At 39.6% G+C, this 24,882-nt stretch overlaps 2 protein-coding genes across 2 annotated transcripts; both read left to right on the top strand.

Annotated features, from left to right (window-relative positions):
* Window positions 1–9,008: 9,008 nt before the first annotated feature.
* Window positions 9,009–9,944, top strand: LOC308527921 (olfactory receptor 1J4-like; the record flags this gene model as incomplete). The annotated part of the gene is made up of 1 exon (XM_081103353.1): window positions 9,009–9,944. The coding sequence occupies one exon, from the start codon at window positions 9,009–9,011 to the stop codon at window positions 9,942–9,944; it is 936 nt and encodes a 311-aa protein (XP_080959479.1).
* Window positions 9,945–16,910: 6,966 nt separating this feature from the next.
* On the top strand, window positions 16,911–17,943 carry LOC308527760 (olfactory receptor 1J4-like; the record flags this gene model as incomplete). Its single annotated transcript, XM_081103159.1, has 1 exon — window positions 16,911–17,943. The coding sequence occupies exon 1, from the start codon at window positions 16,972–16,974 to the stop codon at window positions 17,941–17,943; it is 972 nt and encodes a 323-aa protein (XP_080959285.1). The 5' UTR covers window positions 16,911–16,971.
* Window positions 17,944–24,882: the final 6,939 nt, after the last annotated feature.

Below are 24,882 nucleotides of genomic sequence, written 5' to 3'. Positions count from 1 at the left end.
CTCTTGTTGCAGTCAGGAGCACATTGAGACAGATCTTCTATAATTATGGTATGGTCAACATCTCCATATAATCTAAGAATATGCATTCTGTTGTTATGTACAAGTGCTGTTAATATTCAACTTGGTCAAATTTGCTACTTGGGTTGTTAATAATCCTTTATTCCCTTGTTCATAATCTCTTATAAAACCTATGAAAAATTTTTTGTAAAATATCTTACACAATTATAATGGTGAGTTTGTATTTTTAGACTATGTTATTGAGGATTCACTGATTTACCATCATGATCCATTCCTGATGAACTTTTTCTTTGAACTGATTATTGTTTGCTGTCTCACATTGGCTTCAAGCTCATTGTGCACATTTCTTCCAACTCACATTCAATGACATCATATTGGTAGATGTCAATCAGCCATGATCAGAATAATTACACTATGAAAATTAGCATGTGCTACAAAGCAAGACTTTATAAATGCATTTTTAAAATGAATTTAACAGCACATATCTATTAAGGGTCCTACTTAACACCTTGTCTACTTCTGATATTAGTACAGATATATTATAAATTAATTTATAGATATGTATATACATATACAGGTACAGATAAAGATACAGATAGAGACAGAGATACTAGTACAGCAGTGGTAGGAAAGATGCCCCTTACTCGTTGTTAGTGTTTACATGGTATTATTACCATCACTTTAAGGTTCGCTATGTCTTTGTATCTGTGAGGTGTCCATCACTAACAGTGTAAAGTTGGATTTGCTCTTTTTATGTAAAGCAACAATTATTATATTTGTGGAGAATTTCATCTATTGATATCCTATATAATAAAACCCTAATATGCAAATCAACCGAACGGTGGAAGAACTAGCAGAACAAACGGTCGCTGTGATTTGCACTGACCACCAGGGGCCTGATGCTCAACGCAGGAGCTGCCCTCTGGTGTTCAGTGTGCTCCCACAGGGCGAGCATGGGTGGCAAGTGAAGCAGCAGTGGCAGGAGCCTCTCCCACCTCCACTGCAGGCAGGCAGTAAGAAGTTAGGAGTCCTGGACAGCGAGAGTCCAGACTGCGAGAGGGATGTCTGACTTCTGACAAACTGGGGGGATTGAGCCTAAGCCAGTAGGCAGACATCCCCCAACGGGTCCTGGACTGTGAGAGGGTTCAGGCAGGGCTGAGGGATTCCCACATCTCAGTGCATGAATTTCATGCACCAGGCCTCTAGTCTAATGTAATCATAACATATCTAAATTTATATTTTGCATATTACTGATTTTTATGTGATACACCTGCTTCACATTTATTGTCTCTTATCTTACTCCCTTTTGATTAATCAAATATATATTTTTATTCCATTGCCCCTTATTTACATATTGATCATTTATTATTATTATTATGTTGTTGTTGTTGTTGTAATTCTTTTTTGTGCTATACCAGTATATACAGATTACCTCTTACCTACTCTATAATTTTTAATTATAGTTTAATATAGAAAACAAAATTTATCATGTTAGCCATTGAAGGTATACAATTGGGTGGCATTTAGGACACTCAACAGCAATATCTCATACTAGGACCAGTAAAGAAAACTCTATGGAGCATTAATGAAGTTTAGTATTTTTAGTAGTTTTAGTATTTTTTAGGAAAAATATAAGAACAGAGATATTTATGAATCAATATGAATAAATAGGATATATTGTTAAATTTTTAAAAGCGATGTGTAAAAGAGCATTTATAGCATGCTATATGACATGTGGAAATGAAGGGGAAGTAAAATATTCATATATATGCCCATTTAAACATAAAGAAACACGGGAAGTAGTTAAGATCTGGAAACAGCCCACGTGCCCATCAGTTGATGAGGAATAAAAAAACCCATGGTACATTAACACAATGGAGTATTACGCGGCTGAAAAAAAAGGAAAATGTCCTTATGAGACATATGGAAGGACCTGGAATTTATTACGCTAAGTGAAAAATGCTATTCAGAGAAAGACAAATACCATAGAATCTCACTTATGTGTGTAATCTAATGGTCAAAATAATGAAAAAACACAATAGAAACAGAAGCATAGATACATAGAGTAGACAGACAGCTGTCAGAGGGGAGGTGTTAAGGAGGGCTGGGCAAAAAAATGGTGAAGGAATAAATCAAGAAAAAATATATATCACATGTAGACACGGAAAACAGAATGGTGAGTGCCAGAGGAAAAGGGGGTTTTGGGAGGAGGTGGAAGTGAATAAAGGGAGGATCAAAGGATAGGGAAAGAGATAATTTTGGGTGGTGAGTGCATAATGCGGTATGCAGGTGTTGTTTTATTTAGCTGTACACTTGACATCTGTATGGTTTTATTAAACAATGTCAATAAATGACATTGTAATCTAGAGTAGACCAACAGCTGTCAGAGGGGAGGGGTTAGAATTATTTGTGTCCTTTTGACTATGTTATCTTTTGCCACTAAAAATAAGTAGAAGAGCCGAAACCGGTTTGGCTCAGTGGATAGAGCGTCGGCCTGTGGACTGAAAGGTCCCAGGTTCGATTCCGGTCAAGGGCATGTACCTGGGTTGTGGGCATATCCCCAGTAGGAGATGTGCAGGAGGCAGCTGATCGATGTTTCTCTCTCATCGATGTTTCTAACTCTCTATCTCTCTCCCTTCCTCTCTGTAAAAAGTCAATAAAATATATTTAAAAAAAATAAAAAATAAAAATAAGTAGAAGAGGTGGTGAATAAAGCAAAATAGAATAAAACAATATAATTGAACCTAATTGTAATCCTATTATACACTGTAATTACACCAAAGAGGAAAATAAAATAAGTACCGTAAGTAATTCTTGAACCCATAATTTTTACTATATACTCTCACAATAAAGAAACAAACCTTACAACAAAGTTATAAGCTGTACTTAGTGTGTCACTGACAGTGTTGTGAGTCCAGATTCTGAAACAACTCACCATGTATCCAAAGATTCAGCAAATAAGTAAACACTGAGGGAAAGGGAGCCTCTCTCTCTCTCTCTCTCTCTCTCTCTCTCTCTCTCTCTGTCTAGGGAGCTATGGACATGAAAAAGAAGAGGCTGGAAAGAACTCTATGGTGTCAAACTAGAATTGGAGATATCAATTAGGAATAATGGGCTTTAAAATGTATAAATAGATTGCAATTTATAGGTCATATATCAACATCTATGCTGTTTCCATCTCCCATTCTTCCTGTCCTACTCCTGACCCATCCCTTCGTGGTTAAACATTCCTTTAGCTTCTCAGTTTCTATTTTCTGCTTCTTGTGTTTCTTTTTTATATATTTTCCAGTTGGCTACTCTGAGTTCATTTTCTATCCTCATAGGCAATAAGCACAAATAAAGTTTCAAAATGAATAATAAATGATAAATGATTATAACTCAGAGAATAAGAATCTATGAGTCCATAACATCCTATATAATAAAAGGGTAATATGCAAATTAACCCTAACAGCAGAACAACTGGTCGTTATGATGCACAATGACCACCACGGGTGAGATGCTCAATGCAGGGGCTGCCCCCTCATGGTCAGTGCACTTCCACAGGGGAGTTCCACTTAGCCACAAGCTGGGCTGATGGCTGCGAGAGTAGTGGTGGTGGCAGGAGCCTCTCCTTGGCAGCGCTAAGGATGTCCGACTGTGGCTTAGGCCCACTCTGCAGGGGAGCGGACCTAAGCTGGCAGGTGGACATCACCCGAGGGCTCCATGGCTGCCAGAGGGTGCAGGCCGGGCTAAGGGACCTGCCCCCTCCAGTGCAAGAATTTTTGTGCACCAGGCCTCTAGTAAATGAATAAATAAAAAACTAATGAGTTTGGAAAAAGAGTAATTTTCTTCTTATAAGAGGGTACAAATAATAAATCCAGAAGAAATAATCCTACATAATAACAACGCAGTATGCAAATTGTCCCCTTGACCAAGTGTTTGTGCAGTAGTTGGACCAGGGGGCAGGGCCAGCCAGGGGAAGGGAGGGAAGCCCTGGCCAGCAGTGGCAGCAGCAAGCAATGGGGAAGGGAGGGAGGCCCCAGCAGCAGCAGGCCACCAGGAGAAGGGAGGGAGGCCATGGCAGGTGGCAGTGGCAGTGGTAGCAAGCAGATGGAGAAAAGGAGGGAGTACCAGGCCGGCAGCTGACAGCCGCTAGGGACCCTACCAGTGCATGCATTTCATTCACTGGGCCTCTAGTGAAATTGTAATATCACAATTTGGCAACAACATTTGCAATAATTTTCTACATTAAGAATCACCAATGAATGTCCAATACAGTGCGTTGAAATTTTAGTAAAGGAAATGTCATGTTTGCATAGTGTCAAAATATCTACCCAAATGATATCAATTAATTACAAGGTAAGAATAGTAACTTTAAAAAATAATAACTACTCATACAACTTAACAAATAAAAGATAAACAACCCAATCAAAAAATGGGCAATGGACCTAAATAGATACTTTTCGAAAGAAGATAGAAGAAAGGCCAAAAGACATATGAAAACATGTTCAAAGTCACTAATCATCTGAGAGATGCAAATCAAAAAACAATGCAGTACTATCTCACACCTGTCAGAATGGCTATCATCAACAAATCAACAAATGACAAGTGCTGGCGAGGATGTGGAGGAAAAGGAACCCTCCTGAACTGCTGGTAGGAATGCAGACTGGTGTAGCCACTATGGAGAACAGTATGCAGTTTCCTCAAAAAACTAAAAATGGAACTTCCATTTGACCCAGTGATCCCACTTCTAGGAATATATCCCAAGAAGCTAGAAACACCAATTAGAAAGGATATATGCACCCCCTATGTTCATAGCAGCACAATTCACCATAACTAAGATTTGGAAACACCTAAGTGCCCATCAATAGATGAATGGATTAGAAAACTGTGGTACATCTACACAGTGGAATACTACGTGGCGGTAAAAAAGAAGGAGTTCTTACCATTTGCAACAGCATGGATCGAACTAAAGAGCATTATGCTAAGTGAAATAAGCCAGTCAGAGAAAGATAAGTATCACATGATCTCACTCATTTGTGGAATATAATGAGCAATATAAACTGATGAACAAAAAGAGATCCAGAGACAGAGAAGCATCAATCAGACCGTCAAACCTCAGAGGGAAGGTAGGGGAGGGTGGGGGTAAGGGGGAGAGATCAACCAAAGGACTTATATGCTAGCATATAGGCCTAACCAATGGACACAGACAACAGTGGGGTAAGGGCATGAGTGGGGGTAATGGTGGGTAATGTGGGGATAAGGACACATACGTAATAAGTCAATAAAAAAATTAAAAACAAAACAAAAAAATAAAAATAAAATAAAAAATAGTAACTATCCAGTCGATAACCTGGAAGACACTACATTAGCCTATAATAGGTTAGGGCAAAAGTATCTTTAGAGAGACGGAGAGTGTGTTTGGTTTTCTCTGTGTGTTTGTTACCATGGAAAGTAATACAATACTAATAAATAATAATATGTGAATAAACTCTGTGTTTTTTTTACTCACAACTGGAAATCTACTTTTTTCCAACCCTATATGACATTTTACAATTTTTCTCTATGTTTAAAATAATTTAAAATGTTAAGCTGAAAAATCTTTTGTCCCAGCTGGAATAATGCCCAAGAAGAAAGGCATCAGGGCCTGAGTGGAATCAGGCAAAATGTCCCCTAGGACTCCAGTCCCTCTGGCTCTTGGACACACGACTCCCCAACAGACAGTCAGAAATTAGCCAGAAACTTGTGGACTTGGACTTTGTTGCAGTCTCTCATTAATAATTAAGTGTTATCATTGGACTCATTTCTCTGGAGCTGGTTAAGGAAAAGGAAAGTCTGTAGAAGTGCCAAGGCCCCAGATATTGCTTCTCTGTGTCTATATATTATGTCTCCTGAAGAAAACCTGAGGAGATAGGCAACAGTCTGGAGCAGAAGATGTCTGAACTCACCAATGACGAGCCCATGTGAGAGGAGCTGGAAATCTGCACTTGGCGATGAATCTGGCTGTGTGCGAGTGGGTTCATGTCTGAGAATCTGAGTCCATGAATTTGTGTGTGTGTCCATGTGTATTGTATATGCTCGTGTAGCTGGAATTTAATAGCTGCATGTGTAAGTGTGTATGTCTGTGTGAGCTATGTATCTGACTCAAAGTTCTGGTTTCATGCATGTAGAACGAATTATCACTTCTTGGTGTGTGGTGAGGGACTCCTGATTCATACCTGTCATCATAAACACTGGCATCACAGCTGAGCATCAGGAGTGAGACTGTTGTCTCTGCTTCTGGACAAGAAGATGCCCGACCTCACCAGGAACCAAGGTCAGGTCAGAGAATGCTCACATCTCTGCTCAACAGCATGTACTGGTGCACATGGGAACTTTGCTGTGGGTGACGCACTCGTTCGTGAGAGCTGGAAAGGGTGTTGTTTGATTTTCTCTGTGTGTATGTTATCATGTGTATGTGACCAGGTGATTGGATGTTGTTGCTGGTTTAATGAATGCCTGTGACTGAATAGACTTAACTGCACCAGGTAGACACCCGTCCCTGGAAGGGGATGGTCAGAAGGGTTGAAGCCTGCCTCTCAGTAATAGGAGGGCGTGTACTACTTGTTGTGGTGAGTGTGTGGCTGGGGGTGCATATGTGTTGTGGTGTGTGTTTCTTGTGACTTTTTACAAAAATATTTTTTATTGATTTCAGAGAGGGAGGAAGAGGGAGAGAGACGTACAAACATATGTCTCTATGTTTGATGAGACAGAATCACTGATAAGCTGCCTCCTGCACACACCCCAGTAGAGATTGAACCCACAGACCAGGCATGTACCCTGATCAGAACACAACCATGACCTCCTAGTTCAGTGATGGCGAACCTTTTGAGCTCGGTGTGTCAGCATTTTGAAAAACCCTAACTTAACTCTGGTGCCGTGTCACATATAGAATTTTTTTGATATTTGCAACCATACTAAAACAAAGATTTATATTTTTGATATTTATATTATATATTTAAATTCCATTTAACAAAGAAATATCAACAAAAAATGTGAGTTCACGTGTCAACTCTGACACGCATGTCATAGGTTCGCCATCACTGTCCTAATCGATAGGTCAACACTTGTCCACTGAGAAACACCAGCCAGGCTCATGTAAGTTGCTCTAATAGTGGTCTTGTGTACTTTTACTGATGTGTGTACAGCGCTTGAGTTATGTATATGTGGTGAGTTGAGTGTTACCAGCTGAGTCCATAAGTCAGGTTTGTTAGTATTTTTGTGAGTGAGTGATCCATCATTGTGTGTTGTACATGTCTCACTTAGTGTGTAACATATGATTTGTATGTATGCAGACAAGTGCGTTTGAGCTGAACCACATATTGACTATTCTTCCCTAAGGACGGGAACGTGGTCACAGGTGACTGAAATCCTCAGCTCAGCAGAGTGTGTGTGTGTGTGTGTGTGTGTGTGTGTGTGTGTGTGTTTACGGGTGTCAGAACTCAAGTATGTCCTTACCTCTCCCTCCTCTGGCACCATTAGCTGAGATAGCCACACTCTAAGCAACTCCCGGTTTTGTGAAACAAATCTGCTCTCCTTTTCATGTACCCGAGTGTGAGAGCCCCTCAGATTTTGCAACCTCTTATTTACATTTTCTTTTCTTTTTTAAATGTTTTTCCCTAGTTTTTTTGGTCATTTTTTAAAATTTTCCTTTCCTCCTCTTTACTTTTATTAAACATTCCAGGAAAATAACCTGCAGGCATCATGCTGTGTGAGGTTCTTGGGCTGATTCACCATCAAATAGCAGTGAGACCTTGGGAAAGTTACTTAAATTTTGGTCTTAGTTTCCCCATCTATAAATGAAAAGAATTACACTTCTATTGTGAATCTTACAGAGGCTCTCAGTAAACAGTTATTGTGCAAAATAAAGTGAATATATTTGAGAATTATAAAGGAATGAAATTATCTAGTAAGAGGTTTCAGAATTTTGGACAACTTTGAGTCCTCACAGCTGGCCTCCCCTAAGTAAGAAAAAGGATGTTTCCCAGTGTAATAGTTTAGAGCATGATGAATTCTGATCACAAATATACATTAGACGGAACGCCATGAAGTAACTAATACTTGGTGATTTTTATTATGTAAAAAATGATAATACATATATCAAGTTTTATACATTACATATTACATACATTATACATACAGAAATAAACACGTGTGTGTGTCCTTCCAGTCCCTACTGTATTGCTGTCTGCCTGGAGAATGTGTATCATTTATGTTTCTATTTCTTAAAAAGTGCCAAAGGTGAAAGAACACAAATTCTTAGAGCAGCTGTGACAAGGTTTTAAAATCTGGGAATGTAAGTTTGACTTGTGAATTTAATAAGGAAATGTAGGTAGGTCCTTAGGCCAATATGCAAATGTTGTACTAAATGTTCAACCATATTATGATAGTTTGTGCACTATTTTGGTTTTGGAGTTGTTCTGGTGGCAAGTGATTTTAAATGGCCAACCATTTGAGAGTGTCCCTGAGTTTACAGGTGTGGGTCAATGACCCCGGCAGATTCACAGGAGGAGTGTGAAAATGTTCCAAGAAGCCCAACTCAGTCCTGTAGTCTCACGTTATTTTAAGGCACTGACAACTGATACCAGTTTCTGGGGCTCATCTTCTGTTTTTGTCACAGTGTATTTTTAGGATTTGGCTCCCGCCAGGTACAGAAATTATCTCAGTCCTTAGAAGAGGTCCCAACACAGACTTAATGTTAAAAGTAATGGGTGAATAAAACAAAGAACTCCTTCTTGCTACTGTGTGACGAGGTCTTGTTGACCACTTTGGGGGCTCAGTGTTTTCCTGGAGCCAGACTGGGAAAGAGGGAAGATGCACACATCCACAGGTGTGAGAAATAAATATGAAAGTATTTAAAAATGAATGGTTTTCCCAGAGAATGACAGCATGAGATGTGATGCTTCTGGTCACCCTTCTTAGGTTCCTGAGATTCCTACACCTTCTTCATCCCCAGCAGACAGAAGAGCAGCATGAGGCCTGACAACCAGAGCAGCGTGTCCCAGTTCCTCCTCCTGGGGCTCCCCATCCCGCCAGGGCAGCAGGGCGTGTTCTTCACCCTGTTCCTGGGCATGTACCTGACCACGGTGCTGGGCAACCTGTTCATCATCCTGCTCATCAGGCTGGACTCTCGCCTGCACACGCCCATGTACTTTTTCCTCAGCCACTTGGCCTTCTCTGACATTTCTCTTTCCTCTGTTATTGTCCCAAAGATGCTCATGAACATGCAGACTCAGCAACAATCCATCTCCTATGTGGGATGCATTTCTCAGTTGTATTTTTACATACTTTTTGTTGGTCTTGACAATTATCTCCTGGCTGTGATGGCATATGACAGGTATGTGGCCATTTGTCAGCCCCTGCACTACACCACCATCATGAGGGAGGGGCTGTGTGTGCTGCTGGTGGTTGGCTCCTGGATTCTCTCCTGTGTCCATGATTTTTTGCACACTCTCCTATTGGTCCGACTGTCCTTTAGTGCCAATAATATCATCTCCCACTTCCTGTGTGACTTGGCTGCTCTCCTGAAGCTGAGCTGCTCAGACATCTCCATCAATGAGCTGGTCATCTTGACCGAGGGAGGAATTATTTTCTTCCTGCCTTTCTGTGTAATTTTGGGCTCTTATATCCGTATAGGGACCATCATCCTGAGGGTGCCCTCCACTAAGAGACTCTTTAAAGCCTTTTCTACCTGTGGCTCCCATCTCTCTGTGGTGTTTTTATACTATGGGACAGCTGCAAGTGTTTACTTTTTCTCCTCATCATGGGATTCCAAAGACATAATTGCTTCAGTCATGTACACGGTAGTTACCCCCATGCTGAACCCCTTCATCTACAGCCTGAGGAATAGAGATATTAAACAGGCCTTACAGATGTGTGTCAATAGGATTAAGTTCTTTAACTGGTAATCACTAAATCCTTTTGTTGGACTCAGGAGCACAGTGAGACAGATCTTCTATAATTATTGTATGGTCGACATCTCCATATAATCTTAGGATATGCATTCTGTTGTTATGTACAAGTGCTGTTAATATTCAACTTGGTCATATTTACTACTTGGGTTGTTAATAATTCTTTATTCCCTGTTCATAATCTCTTATAAGACCTATGCAAAATTTTTTGTAAAATATCTTACACAATTATAATTGTGAGTTTGTATTTTAGACCATGTCATTGAAGACTCATTGATTTACCATCATGATCCATTCCTCATGAACTTTTTTAAAAAACTGATTATTGTTTGCTATCTCCCATTGGCTTCAAGCTGATTGTGCACATCTTTTCCAACTCACATTCAATAACTTGATGTTGGTAGATTGCAATCTGTCATGATAAGAATAATTACACTATGAAAATTAGCATGTGCTACAAAGCAAGACTTTATAAATGCATTTTTAAAATGAAGTTAATATCACACATCTAGCAATGGGTCTTACCTTAACACCTTGTCTACTTCTGATATTAGTATATATATATATATATATATATATATATATATATATATATATACAAACACACACACACACGTACAGATAAAAATACAGATAGAGATATAGATACTAGTATAGCATTGGTAGTAAAGATGCCCCTTATTCATGGTTAGTGATTACATGGTATTATTTCTAACACTTTAAAGTTTGCTACGTCTTTATATCCGTGAGGTGTCCATCACTAACAGTGAAAAGTTGGATTTGCTCTTTTTATGTAAGGCAACGATTATTATATTTGTGGAGAATTTTATCTATTGATATCCTATATAATAAAACCCTAATATGCAAAGGCCAAACAGAGCGAGGGGCCTGGAGGAAGGGAGGACAATTGAAGAAAACCGTGTCTAGACTTTCCCCAGCCCTCTCCTTCTTTCTGCTGCCTACAAGAGCCCCAGGCCCGGCCACAGTTCTGTGTCCACCTTTTAGTCCCCTATTCTCCAACCGCAGAGGAAAGAAATAAGGAAGGAGTCTGTGCTGCCTTCAGAAAGTATCTATATGCCTGATTGGCCAGTTGCCTTCCACAGAGGGAGGCCAGACTTCGGCTTAGGCCCACTCCTCACAGGGACATCAGTAGGACATCCTATGAGGGCTCCCAGACTCTTAGAGGGGGCAGGCTGGGCTGAGGGATGCCCCCCGAGTGCACAAATTTTTGTGCACCGGGCCACTAGTAAATAAATAAAAAGCAATTTGTAACAGAGCATTTATACCATGCTACATGTCATGTAAAAATGAAGGGGAAGTAAAGTACTCATATATATGTCCATTTAAACATAATGAAACACAGGAAGTAGTTAACATCTGGAAACAGCCCAAGTGCCCATGGGTAGATTAGGAATAAAAAAACCTAAGGGGCCCTAGCTGGTTTGGCTCAGTGGAGAGAGTGTCGGCCTGTGGACTGAAAGGTCCCAGGTTCGATTTCGGTCAAGGGCATGTACCTTGGTTGCAGGTACTTCCCCAGTAGGGGGCGTGCAGGAGGCAGCTGATCGATGCTTCTCTCTCATCAATGTTTCTAACTCTCTATCCCTCTCCCTTCCTCTCTGTGAAAAATCAATAAAATATCTTTAAAAAAAAGCCTAAGGGAAATTTATACAATGGAATACTACTTGGCCGAAAAAAGGAAAATCTTGCTTTTGAGACAGCATGGATGGACCTGGAAATTATTATGCTAAGTGAAAAATGCTAGTCAGAGAAAGACAAATACCATAGAATCTCACTTATATGTGTAATCTAATTGTCAAAATAATGAAAAAACACAATAGAAACAGAAGCATAGATACATAGAGTAGACTGACAGCTGTCAGAGGGGAGGTGTTAAGGAGGGCTGGGCGAAAAAATGGTGAAGGAATAAAGCAAGAAAAATTATATATCACATATAGACATGAAAAGCAGTATGGTGAGTGCCAGAGGAAAAGGGGTTTTTGGGAGGAGGTGGGAGTGAACAAAGGGAGGATCAAAGGAGAGGGAAAGAGATATGAGTTTGGGTGGTAAGTGCACAATGCAGTATGCAGGTGTTGTTTTATTTAGCTGTACACTTGACATCTGTATGGTTTTATTAAACAACTAGAGGCCCAGCAAGCGATTTAAATCACGCAAGGAGGTGCCCCACCTCCCGCCTCCTGCAGCTGTAAGGAGACGTCTTGACTCCTACCTCCCATCACTGTGAAGAGGTGCCCCGCCTCCTGCCTCCTGCCTCCTGCCTCCGGCTGCACGAGGAGGCATGCCGCAGGGCAACGGGCCCCAGAGGTGCTCCATGCACCTCATGGTGACTGGTCGTTTGTTTGTTTTGGTCATGACGCCTCTTGGCCTTTTATTATTATGATGTCAATAAATGACATTGCAATCTAGAGTAGACTGACAGCTGTCAGAGGGGTGGGGTTAGAATTAGTTGTGTCCTTTTGACTATGTTGTCTTTTTCCACTAAAAATAAATAGAAGAGGTGGTGAATAAAGCAAAATAGAATAAAACAATATAAGTGAACCTAATTATAATCCTATTATACACTGTAATTACACCAAAGAGGAAAATAAAATAAGTACCCTAAGTAATTATTGAACTTAGAATTTTGACTATATACTCTTACAATAAAAACAAACAAACATTCCAACAAAGTTTTAAGCTGTACTTAGTGTATCATTACAGTGGTGTGAGTCAAGATTAGAAAAAACTCATCATGTATCCATTACTCAAATTACTCGGATGTCAAATCACTGTGATGTTCGCTGCGCCAACTAGCGGTGGGGTATCTGAAGCTGGCTCATAACCCTAATTTTAGCTCGCAACTCAAAGCAAAAAATCGGCTGAGAGGCAGCTCATTATCTCAAAAAACTCGTTAGTCGGGACACTCGTAAGTCAAGGCCCCACTGTAATTTTCTCATATAAGAATCACCAATGGATTTCAAATATAGTGAGATGAAATTTTAGTAAAGGAAATTATATGTTTTTATTATATCAAAATATCTACCTAAATGATACCTATTAATTACAAGTTTAGAATAGTAACTTAAAAAAATAGTAACTTCCCAATAGATAACCTGGCAGACACTACATTAGCCAATTATAGGTTAGGGCAAAAGTATGTTTAGAGAGCTGAAAAGTTTGTTGTTTGGTTTTCTCTCTGTGTATGCTACCATGAAAAATCCTATATAACAGAGGTAATATGCAAATTGACCATCACTCCAACACACAAGATGGCCACCCCCATGTAGTCAAAGATGGTCACCCCATGTGGACACAAGATGGCTTCCACAACATGGCTGGGAGGGGAGGGCATTTGGGGGCCACCAGGCCGGCAGGGGAGGGCAGTTAGGGGTATCGGGCCAGCAGGGGAGCAATTAGGCATCAATCAGGCTGGCAGAGGATTGGTTAGGGGGTGATTGGGCTGCCAGGCAGAAGCGGTTAGGGGCAATCAGGCAGGCAGGCAGGTGAGTGGTTAGGAGCCAGCAGTCCTGGATTATGAGAGGGATGTCTCAGATTGGAGAGGGTGCAAGCTGGGCTGAGGGAAATACACCTACATGCCTTGTGCATGAATTTCATGCACCAGGCCTCTACTAATACAATAATAATAAATCATAATATGTGAATAAACTCCGTGTTTTGCATACTCAGAACTGGAAACTTACTGTTTTCCAACCCTATATGGCATTTTACAATATTTCTCTATGTTTAAAATCATTTAAAATATTAATCTGAAAAACTATTACATTGAAAAATCCTTTTTCTCAGCTGGAATGATGCCCAAGAAGAAAGGCGTCAGGGCATGACTGGATCAGGGACACTGTCTCCTAGGACTCCCGTCCCTCTGGCTCTTGGACACACGGCTCCCCAGTGAGCAGTCAGAAATCAGCCAGAAACCTGTGGACTTAGTCTTTGTTGCAGTCTCTCATTAATAATGAAGTGTTATCATTGGACTCATTTCTCTGGAGCTGGTTAAGGAAAAGGAAAGTCAGTAGAAGTGCCAAGACCCCAGATATTTCTTCTTTGCGTCTGGATAGTAGGTCTTTGGAAGAAAACCGGAGATAGGCAATAGTCTGGAGCAGAAGGTGTCTGAACTCACCAATGATGAGCCCAGGTGAGGGGAGCTGGAAATCTGCACTTGCCAATGGATCTGCCTGTGTGCTAGTGGGTTCATGTATGAGACTCTGTATCCATGATTCTGTGTGTGTGTCTGCATGTATTGAGTATATTTATGTATGTGGTATTTAATAGTTGAATGTTAAGTGTGTGTGTCTGTATGTGTGTGTGTGTGTGTGTGTGTGCACGTGCTATGTCAAAGTCCTGTTTTAATGCATGTAGAACAAGTTATCATTGCTTGGCGTGTGGTGAGGGACAACTGATTCATGCCTGTCATCATAAATACTGCATCACAGCTGAGCATCAGGAGTGAGACTGTTGTCTCTGCTTCTGGACAAGAAGATGCCCTACCTCACCAGGAACCAAGGTCAGGTCAGAGAGGGCTCACACCTCTGCTCAGCAGCGTGTGCTGGTGCACATGGGACCTTTGCTGTGGGTGACACACTCATGTGTGAGAGCTGGAAGGGGTGTTGTTTGATTTTCTCTGTGTGTATGTGACCAGGTGATTGGGTGTTGTTGCTGGTTTAATGACTGCCTGTGACTGAATAGGTTGCCTGCACCAAGTAGGCTCCCATCCCTTGGAAGGGAATGGTCAGAAGTGTGGAAGCCTGCTTCTCAGTAATAGGAGGGTGTGTGCTACTTGTAGTCAGTATATGGCTGGGTGAGCCTATGTGTTTTGGTGTTTGTTTCTTGGGACAATTTTTACAAAAATATCTTTTTATTGATTTCAGAGAGAAAGGGAGAGGGAGAGAGACATAGAAACATCAATGATGAGAGAGAATCATTGATCAGCTTCCTCCTGCACACCCCCCAGAAGATTGAGTGCATAGACCAGGCATGTGCCCTGATCAGTATGGAACTGTGACCTCCTGGTTGATAGGTTGATGCTCAACCAGTGAGCCACATCGGCTAGGCTCTTGTAAGATTTTCTAATTGTTTCTGGTCTTGTGTGATTTTGGTGATGTGTGTACAGCACTGGAGTTATGTATATGTGGTGAGTTGAGTGTTCACCAGATGAGTCATGCATCAGGTGTGTTAGTACTTTTGTGTGTGAGTGGTCCATCATTGTGTGTTGTGTTTGTCTCACTTAGTATGTCACTTATGATTTGTATGTATATAAACAAGCATTTTTGAGCTGAACCACATAATGGCTATTTTTCCCTGAGAACCAGAATGTGGTCACAGGTGACTGGAATCCTCAACACAGCAGCCTGTGTGTGTGTGTGTGTGTGTGTGTGTGTGTGTGTGTGTGTGTGTGTGAGAGAGAGAGAGAGAGAGAGAGAGAGAGAGAGAGAGAGAGAGAGAGAGAGAATCAAGTATGTCCTTACCTGTCCTCCCTCGGGGGTACCATTAGCTGAGATAGCCACACTCTAAGCAACTCCCGGTTTTTTGAAACAAATCTGCTCTCAGTTCCATGTACCAGAGTGTGAGAGTCCCTCAGATTTTGCAACTTCTTTACATTTTCTTTTCTTTTTTAAGTTTTTTTTATGGTTTTTTTTGTCATTTTCTTTATTTTTCTTTCCTCTCCTTTACTTTTATTAAATGTCCCAGGAAAATAACCTGCAGGAATCATGCTGTGTGAAGTTATTGGGCAGAATCAACATAAAATGGTGGAGAGAACTTGGGAAGGTTACTTAAATTTTGTTCTTAGTTTCCCCATCTATAAAATGAAAAGAATTACACTTCTACTGTGAATATTACAGAGGCTCTCAGTAAACAGTCGCTGTGCAAAATACAGTTAATATATTTGAGAATTATTGTCAATTAGAAGGTATATAAATATAAAGGAATGAAATTATCATGTAAGTTGTTTCAGAATTTTGGACGACTTTGAGTCCTCACAGTTCTAATGTAATACATTATGCTTGGCTACCCCTGAGCAAGAAGAAGGAAGTTTCTGTGCATAGTGGTTAAGAGCATGGGTCTGACCATACAGATACACTAGATGAAACCCCGTGAAGTAGCTAATACTTGGTGATTTTTATTATATAAAAATGATAATGCATATATCAAGTTTTATACATTACACATTACATAACATTATACAATCAGACATACACAAGTGTGTTCTTCTATTCCCTATTGCGTTGCTGTGTGCCTGGAGAATGTGCATCATTTATGTTTCTATTTTTTAAAAAGTGGAAAAGGTTAAAAGAACACAAATTCTTAGTGCAGCTGTGACAAGGTTTCAAAATATGGGAATGTAAGGTTGACATAAGCAATTCAATAAATGTAGGTAGGTTCTTAGGCCAATACCCAAATGTTGTACTAAATGTCCAACCATATTATGAAAGATAGTATGTGGATTACTTTGGTTTTGGAACTGTTCTGGCAGCAAGTGGTTTTAAATAGCCACCCATTTGAGACTGTCCCTGAATTTACAGCTGTGGGTCAATGAGACACGGCAGATTCACAGGAGGAGTGTGAAACTGCTCCAAGAACACCAACTCAGCCCAGGAGTCTCACGTTATTTTAAGACACTAACAACTGAAACCAGTTTCTGAGGCTCATCTTCTGTTTCTGCCCCAGTGAATTATTAGGGTTTGGCTCTGGCCTGGTACAAAAATTATCTCAGTCCTTAGAAGAGGTCCCAACACAGACTTGATGTTAAAAGTAATGGTTCAATAAAATACAAAACCCCTTCTTGCTACTGTGTGGTGATGTCTTGTGTACTACTTTGGGGTTCAATGTTTCCCTGGAGCTAGACTGGGAAAGAGGGAAGATGCACACATCCACAGGTGTGAGAAACAAATATAAAAGTATTTAAAAATGAATGCTTTCCCAATAATGAGGGTATGAGATGTGATGGTTCTGATCATCCTTTCTAGGTTCTTGAGATTCCTACACCTTCATCCCCAGCAGATAGGAGAGCAGCATGAGGCCTGAGAACCAGAGCAGCGTGTCCCAATTCCTCCTCCTGGGGCTCCCCATCCCGCCAGGGCAGCAGGGCGTGTTCTTCACCCTGTTCCTGGGCATGTACCTGACCACGGTGCTGGGCAACCTGCTCATCATCCTGCTCATCAGGCTGGACTCTCGCCTGCACACGCCCATGTACTTCTTCCTCAGCCACTTGGCCTTCTCTGACATTTCTCTCTCCTCTGTCACTGTCCCTAAGATGCTCATGAACATGCAGACTCAGCAACAATCCATCTCCTATGTGGGATGTATTTCTCAGATGTATTTTTTCGTACTTTTTGCTGGTGTTGACAATTTCCTTCTGGCAGGGATGGCATATGACAGGTACGTGGCCATCTGTCAGCCCCTACACTACACCACCATCATGAGGGAGAGGCTGTGTGTGCTGCTGGTGGTTGGCTCCTGGATTCTCTCCTGTGTCCATGATTTGTTGCATACTCTCCTATTGGTCCGACTGTCCTTCGGTGCCAATAATATCATCACCCACTACTTCTGTGACCTCCTTGCGCTCCTGAAACTGAGCTGCTCAGACATTTCCCTCAATGAGCTGGTCCTATTCACCGAGGCAGGAATGATTGTCTTCCTGCCTTTTGGTGTTATTTTGGGCTCCTATATCCGTATAGGGACCATCATCCTCAGGGTCCCCTCCACTAAGAGACTCTATAAAGCCTTTTCTACCTGTGGCTCCCATCTCTCTGTGGTGTTTTTATACTATGGGACAGCCGCAGGCGTTTACTTTTTCTCCTCATCATGGGGTTCTAAAGACATAATTGCTTCAGTCATGTATACAGTAGTTACCCCCATGCTGAACCCCTTCATCTACAGCCTGAGGAACAGAGATATAAAACAGGCCTTAGAGATGTGTGTCAATAGGGTTAACTGCTTTAACTGGCAATCACTAAATTCCCTTTTACTGTCAGAAGCACAGTGATATAGATCTCCTAAAATTATTGTATGGTTAACATTTGCATGTACCTTTTATAGAACATGCCTTCTGTTGTCTTGTACAAATTTGTTACTATGTTAACTAAGTCATGTTTGATACTTGGATTGTTAATAATTCTTTCTTCCTAATTGTTTTTTTTTTTCATTTTTTCACTATCTTTTATAAGACCTATGCAAAATCTTATGCAGAACATTATGCACAATTATAATTTGTGAATTTGTCTTTCTGTTTGCGATATGTCATTTTTTGCTTATGTATTTTTTATTGTATGTTATACAAGACTCACTTATTTAGCATCATAATCCGCCTCTGGTGAACTTTATTTATTTATTTATTTTTGAACTAATTCCTTTATGCCTGGTTTAGTTGGCTTCAAGCTGATTGTGCACATCCCACCACACAATCAATGACATCATGCTGGCAGACTGCAATCAGCCATGATAAGAGTAATTACATATGAAAATTAGTATGTGCTACAAAGCATGGCTGTTAGAAATATAGAGACTTTAAAAATGCATTTAAGAGCATACCACTTTGTTTATAATTATGAAAATGTTTCAAGTAATGGGTCCTACCTTACCACCTCATCTACTTCTCAAAGGAGTATAGGTACATATACAGATATAAAAACAGATACAGATATAGATACTAGTGTAGTATAGTAATAAAGACGGCTTTTATCTGGAATCAAACCCACAACCATTCAGTGTGCAGACTGAAGCTGTAACCCATGAGCAACACCAGCCAGGGCTATTCCCCATTCTTTATTTCTCAGTTGTGATCTACATCCTATGAGGACACACGCTCAAAGTTTCAAAATGAGTAACCATGGTAATGGGTTATCACTCAGAGAATAAGAACCCATGAGTCCATAATGATATCAATGAATAAATAAAAAACAAATGACTGGGGAATAAAGGCAAGATTTTTCTTATAGGAGAATATGACTAATAAACAAGGAAGGTATGATAGAATGAGAAGAATCACCATTTGGCCTCAACGTTTTCAATAATTTTGTCATATAAGAATTACCAATGGTTGTCAACTATAGTGGGTGAAGTTTTGATTAAAAAAAGTTATGTTTACATAATATCAAGATATCTACCCAAATGATACCTATTAATTACAAGGTTAAAATAGTAACTTGAAGAAAATTGTGACTTTTCTGTAGAGAACTTGGCAGACACCACCTTAGTCAACGGATTAAAGATAAAAACACCAGAGATTTCAAGGTATCTGTATTTGCTGAAAGCTGCACCTACTAGCTCCCAGCCCCAAACAGATTTTCAACTAAATTGCAGAGCAATCAATTTGAAAAACAATACAAACATAGCTAACGTGAAAACTTATAACCAAAGAGTACAGTAGAAATCACATGGGGGGCGGGGTGGTAGGAGGGTGGAAGATGGTAAAAGGGAGAGCCTCCTCATAGATGTGTGGTTGTGCTGAAAAGCCAGAGGGGTATCGCAGGTATGGAGCTCCCTCCCCCTAGAAGCATCAGGTCTCAACCCCACGCAGGGATCCCAACCCAGAGCAACAGAGAAGTGAGGAGGAGCCTGTGTAGCATCTGGTGTTTGGAATCAGTGGGATTCTGTCCATCCAGGAGCTTCAGACCACATTATCCCAGGGAAAGAAAATAAAGACTTCCCCAGTCTTTATCCATTACTACCAAACAACCATTGCAAGAAATGTTAAGGGGACTGCTTTAAGAAGAAGAAAATACATATTGTAGAGAGGAACATAGGTAAAAGGAAAAAAATGGCAAAAAACAAGTAGCTATCAATAATACCTTAAATGTAAATGGATTATTTGCTCCAATCAAAAGACATAGGGTATGGGGAGGGTGGTTGGGTGGGAGATAATCAACCAAAGACATTGTATGCATATATGCACAAACCATGTACACAGATAAAAGGGTGGTGAAGGCCTGAGTGGGGGCCGGGGGGGGGGAGCAGGCTAGAGGGAGTCAGTGGGGGAAGGAAAGGGGACATATGTAATACTTTCAACAGTAAAGAATTATTTAAAATTAAATAAAGATGTCAACACATCTTATGCTCCAAAAAAAAAAAGACATAGGATAGCCGAATGAATAAGAAAACATGAGCCATATATATGCTGTCTACCTCAGAACAAAAGATTCACAAAGGCTGTAAGTGAAGTGATGGAGAAAAATACTCCATGCAAATGGAAACAAAACGAACAAACAAACAAACAAAAAAAAAACCAAAACACTGGGGTAGCCATACTTATATTTGACAAAATACACTTCAAAACAAAGATCATAACAAGAGAAAAAGAAGGTCAATACATAATACTAAAGGGACTGATCCAACCAGGGCTTATAACCCTTGTAAACATATATGGATCTAATATAGGAGTAACTAACTATATAAAGAAATTCTTGGTAGACTTTCAGAGAGAGATTGACAGCAACAAAGTCATAGTAGGGGATCTTAACACCCTGCTGTCATCAATGGACAGATGTTTCATACAAAAAATCCAGAAGAAAAAAAGTGATCTTAAACAACAAACTATATTGGATGGATTTAATTGATATTTACACAACATTTTACCCCAAAACAGCAGAATATACATTATTTTCCAGTACACATGAAACATTCTCAAAGATACACCACATGTGAGGATGCAAAATAAGTCTTAATAATTCAAGCTGATTGCAATCATATCAAGCATCTTCTCAGATAACAATGGTATAAAACTAAAATCAACCACAGTGAAAAAAAATTCTCAAAAGCATTCAAACACATGGAGGCCAAACAGCATGTTATTAAACAATGAATAAGTTACCAATGAGGTCAAGGAAGAAATAAAAAATTCCCTGAGGACACATATGTAATACCCTTTGTAATACTTTAAGCAATAAAAAAAAAAAAAATTCCCTGAAAACAAATAAAACTGAGAACACAAAACCCAAAATCTATGGGATATAGTGAAAGCAGTCCTGAGAGAGAAGTTCATAGCATTATTGGACTACCTCAAGAGCAAGAATAATCTCAAATAAACAATCTAATCCTACAACTAAATGAACAACAACAACAAAAAGAACAACAAATGAAGCCATGAGTTAGTAGAAGGAAGGAAATAATAAATATCTGGTTAAAAATAAATGAGAAAGAGACTAAAAAAATCAACACAGAAGATCAATGAAGCCAGAAGCTGGTTCTTTGAAGACATAAACTAGATTGATGAACCATTAACCACACTCATTAAAAAAGAAAGAGAAAAAAGACCCAAATAAATAAAAAGAAATGAGAGAGAAGTTATCAACTGACATCACAGAAACACAAAGGAGTGTAAGAAAGGACTATGAAAAATTAAATACCAACAAGTTTGACAACCTAACTGAAATGGACAAATTCCTAGAAACATACAATCTTCCAAAATTCAATGAGAAAGAATTAAAAAAAAATGAATACACCAATAACAACTAATAAAATTTAAAAAGTAATTTAAAAAACGACAAACAAAAGTTCTTGACTGCATGGCTTCACAGGCAAATTTTACCAAACATTCAAAGAAGAACTAACTTCCAGCTCTTCCGATGAGGCCAGCATTATCTTAAAGCCACTAAAATAAAATAAAAAATTATAGGCCAGTATCTCTGGTAAACGTAGATCCTAAAATCCTCACAAAATTTTACCAACTGGATGAGGCAATGCATTACAATGACCATACATCATGATAAAATGGGATTTACTCCAGGGAAGAAACATTGGTACAATATTTGAAAATCAACAATGTGATATATCACCCTAACAAAATGAAAAATAAAAATCACATGATGATATCTATAGATGCAGAAAAAGCATTCAATAAAATCCAGCACCCATTTATGATATAAACTATCAGCAAAGTGGCAATAAAGGGATCATACCTCAAGATAAGTAAGGCCATACATGAAAAATGCACAGCCAACGAAATACTTAATAGGCAAAAATGATATGTGGCCCTGACTGGTTTGGCTCAGTGGATAGAGCGTTGGCCTGCAGACCAAGGGTCCCAGGTTCGATTCCGGTCAAGGGCATGTACCTTGGTTGCAGGCACATCCCCAGTAGGGGTGTGCAGGAGGCAGCTGATCGATGTTTCTCTCTCATCGATGTTTCTGACTCTCTATCCCTCTCCCTTCCTCTCTGTAAAAAATCAATAATATATATATATATATATATATATTAAATGATATGTGTTTTCTTTAAGATCAGGAATAAAACAGGGATGTCTAATTTCACCACTCTTTTTCAACATAGTACTGGAAGTCTCAGTTCAGACAAAAAGAAGAAATAAAAGGCATCAAAATTGGAAAGGAGGAAGCAAAATTGTTTTTATTTGCAGGTGACATGACACTGTACATAGAAAACCTAAAAACTTCACCAGAAATCTACTAGAACTAATACATGAATTCAGCAAAGTAGCAGAATACAAAAATAATACGCAGAAATTGGTGGCATTTTTATACACCAATAAAGAAGTATCCGAAAGAGAATCTAAGAAAACTATCCGATTTACTATTGCAACAAAACAAAAAAATAAGGTACTTGGGAACAAATTTAAACAAGGAGGTAGAGACCTGTACTTGGGAAACTAGAGGACAATGAAGGAAGAAATTGAGAAAGGTAAGCGCAAGCATACTTATGGATTGGAATAATTAACATCATTAAAATGTCCTTATTACCCAAAGCAATCTATAAGTTCAACGCAATTCCTATTAAAATGCCAATGACATATTCCACAGATGTAGACAAATATTCCCAAAATTTATATGGAACCAAAAAAAAGGACCCCAAATATCCTCTACAATCTGGAGAAAGAAGAACTAAGTTGGAGGTATCATAATTCTGGATATCAAATTATACTACAAGGCCACAGTATTCAAAACAGCCTGTACTCATATAAGAATAGGCATATAGATCAATGGAACAGAACAGAGTCCAAAAAATGACCCACATCTTTATGGCTAATTAGTATTTAACAAAGGAGGCAAGAACATACAATGGAGTACAGACAGTCTTTTCAACAAAAAGTGTTGGGAAAACTGGACAGGTACATGCAAAAAAGGAAAATAGACCACCCACTTACACCAGACACAAGAATAAACTCAAAATGGATAAAAGACTTAAATGTAAGTCCAAAACAACAAAAATCCTAGAAGAAAACATAGACAATAAAACCTCACACATCGCTTGTAGCAAATTTTTTGCTGATATATCTCCTAGGGCAGTGGTCGGCAAACTCATTAGTCAACAGAGCCAAATATCAACAGTACAATGATCGAAATTTCTTTTGAGAGCCAAATTTTTTAAACTTGAACTATATAGGTAGGTACATTGTTATTAACTTAATTAGGGTACTCCTAAGGCTTAGGAAGAGCCACACTCAAGGGGCCAAAGAGCCCCATGTGGCTCTTGAGCTGCAGTTTGTGGACCACTGTCCTAGGGCAAAAGGAACAAAGAAAAGAATATACAAATGAGACTAAATCAAGCTAAAAAGCTGCAGCACAGCAAAAAAAAACCCATCAACATAATGAAAGGGGAACCCACTGTATGGGAGAACATATTTGCCAAGGATACATCTGATAAGGGGTTATTTCCCAAATGTATAAAGAACTTCTACAACTGAACATGAACACAATCAAGTTAAAAATTGAGCAAAAGGACCTGAAAAGACACTTCTCTAAAGAAGACATACATATGGCCAATAGACATATGAAAAGATGCTCAACATCTTTAATGATCAGAGAGATGAAAATTAAAATGATAATGAGATATCACTTTACACCTGCCAGAACAGCTACCATTGATAAATCAGCAAACAAGTATTGGTGAGGATGTGTACAAAGGAAATTCTAGTTCACTATTTATGGGAATGCAGACCAGTGCAGCCACTGTGGAAAACAGTATGGAGTTTCCTTAAAGAAAAGGCACTGCCTTTTGACCTAGTGATCTCACTTATGGGAATATATCCTAAAAATTCCAAAACACCAATCAGAAATAATATATGCAGCCCTGGGCAGTTTGGTAAGTCATTAGAGCTTCACATGGTGGTCCAAAGGGTGGTGGGTTTGACACCCAGTCAAGGGCATGTACCAAGGTTGCAAGATTGATCACTGGCCCTGCTTGGGGCACGTTCATGAGGCAACCATCAATGTGTTTCTCATTGATGTTTCTCTCTCTCGCTCTCTCACTCTCACTCTCTCTTTCCTTCCCTCCCTCCCTCCCTCCCTCCCCCTCTCCCTCCCTCCTTCTCTCCCTTCCATTCCACTATATCTCAAATCACTGGAAAAATATCTCCTGGTAAGGATTAACAAAACAAAAACAAAAAGAGAACCACACAAATGAGTGGGGAATAAAGACAAGTTCCTTCTTATAAAATACAACTAATCAAGAAATGATAGAATTTGTAAAGAGTTACTATTTGACTACCACATTTGCAGTAATTTTGTCATATAAAAATCATTAAAGTGAGTGGGTGAAATTTTAATAAGGAAAATGTTATCTTATATAATAAAAGCCGAGGTGGCATCACATGATGTCGTCACAAGATGGCCATCACAAGATGGTCACCACAAGATGGCTGGCAGGGGAGGGCAGTTGTGGGCAATCAAGCAGGCAGGGGAGTGTTTAGGTGGCGATCATGCTGGCAGGCAGAAGTGGTTAGGAGCAATCAGGCAGGCAGTCAGGCAGGCAAGCGGTTAGGAGCCAGCATTTCCGGATTGTGAGAAGGATGTCCCCAAGGGTCCCAGATTGGAGCAGGTACAGGCTGGGCTGAGGGACATTCCCCCTACCCCCATGCATGAATTTTGTGCACCGGGCCTCTAGTGTTTATATAATACCAAAATATCTACATAAATTATACCTTTTACTTACAAGGTTAAAATAGTAACTGTAAAAAACTAGATAACCTGGCAGA

Source organism: Myotis nattereri, assembly GCF_964212035.1.
Source record: "Myotis nattereri genome assembly, chromosome: 12".
Lineage (NCBI taxonomy): Eukaryota > Metazoa > Chordata > Mammalia > Chiroptera > Vespertilionidae > Myotis > Myotis nattereri.
Note: the sequence above shows the minus strand (reverse complement) of the source record. Positions and strands in the feature narration are given on the sequence as shown.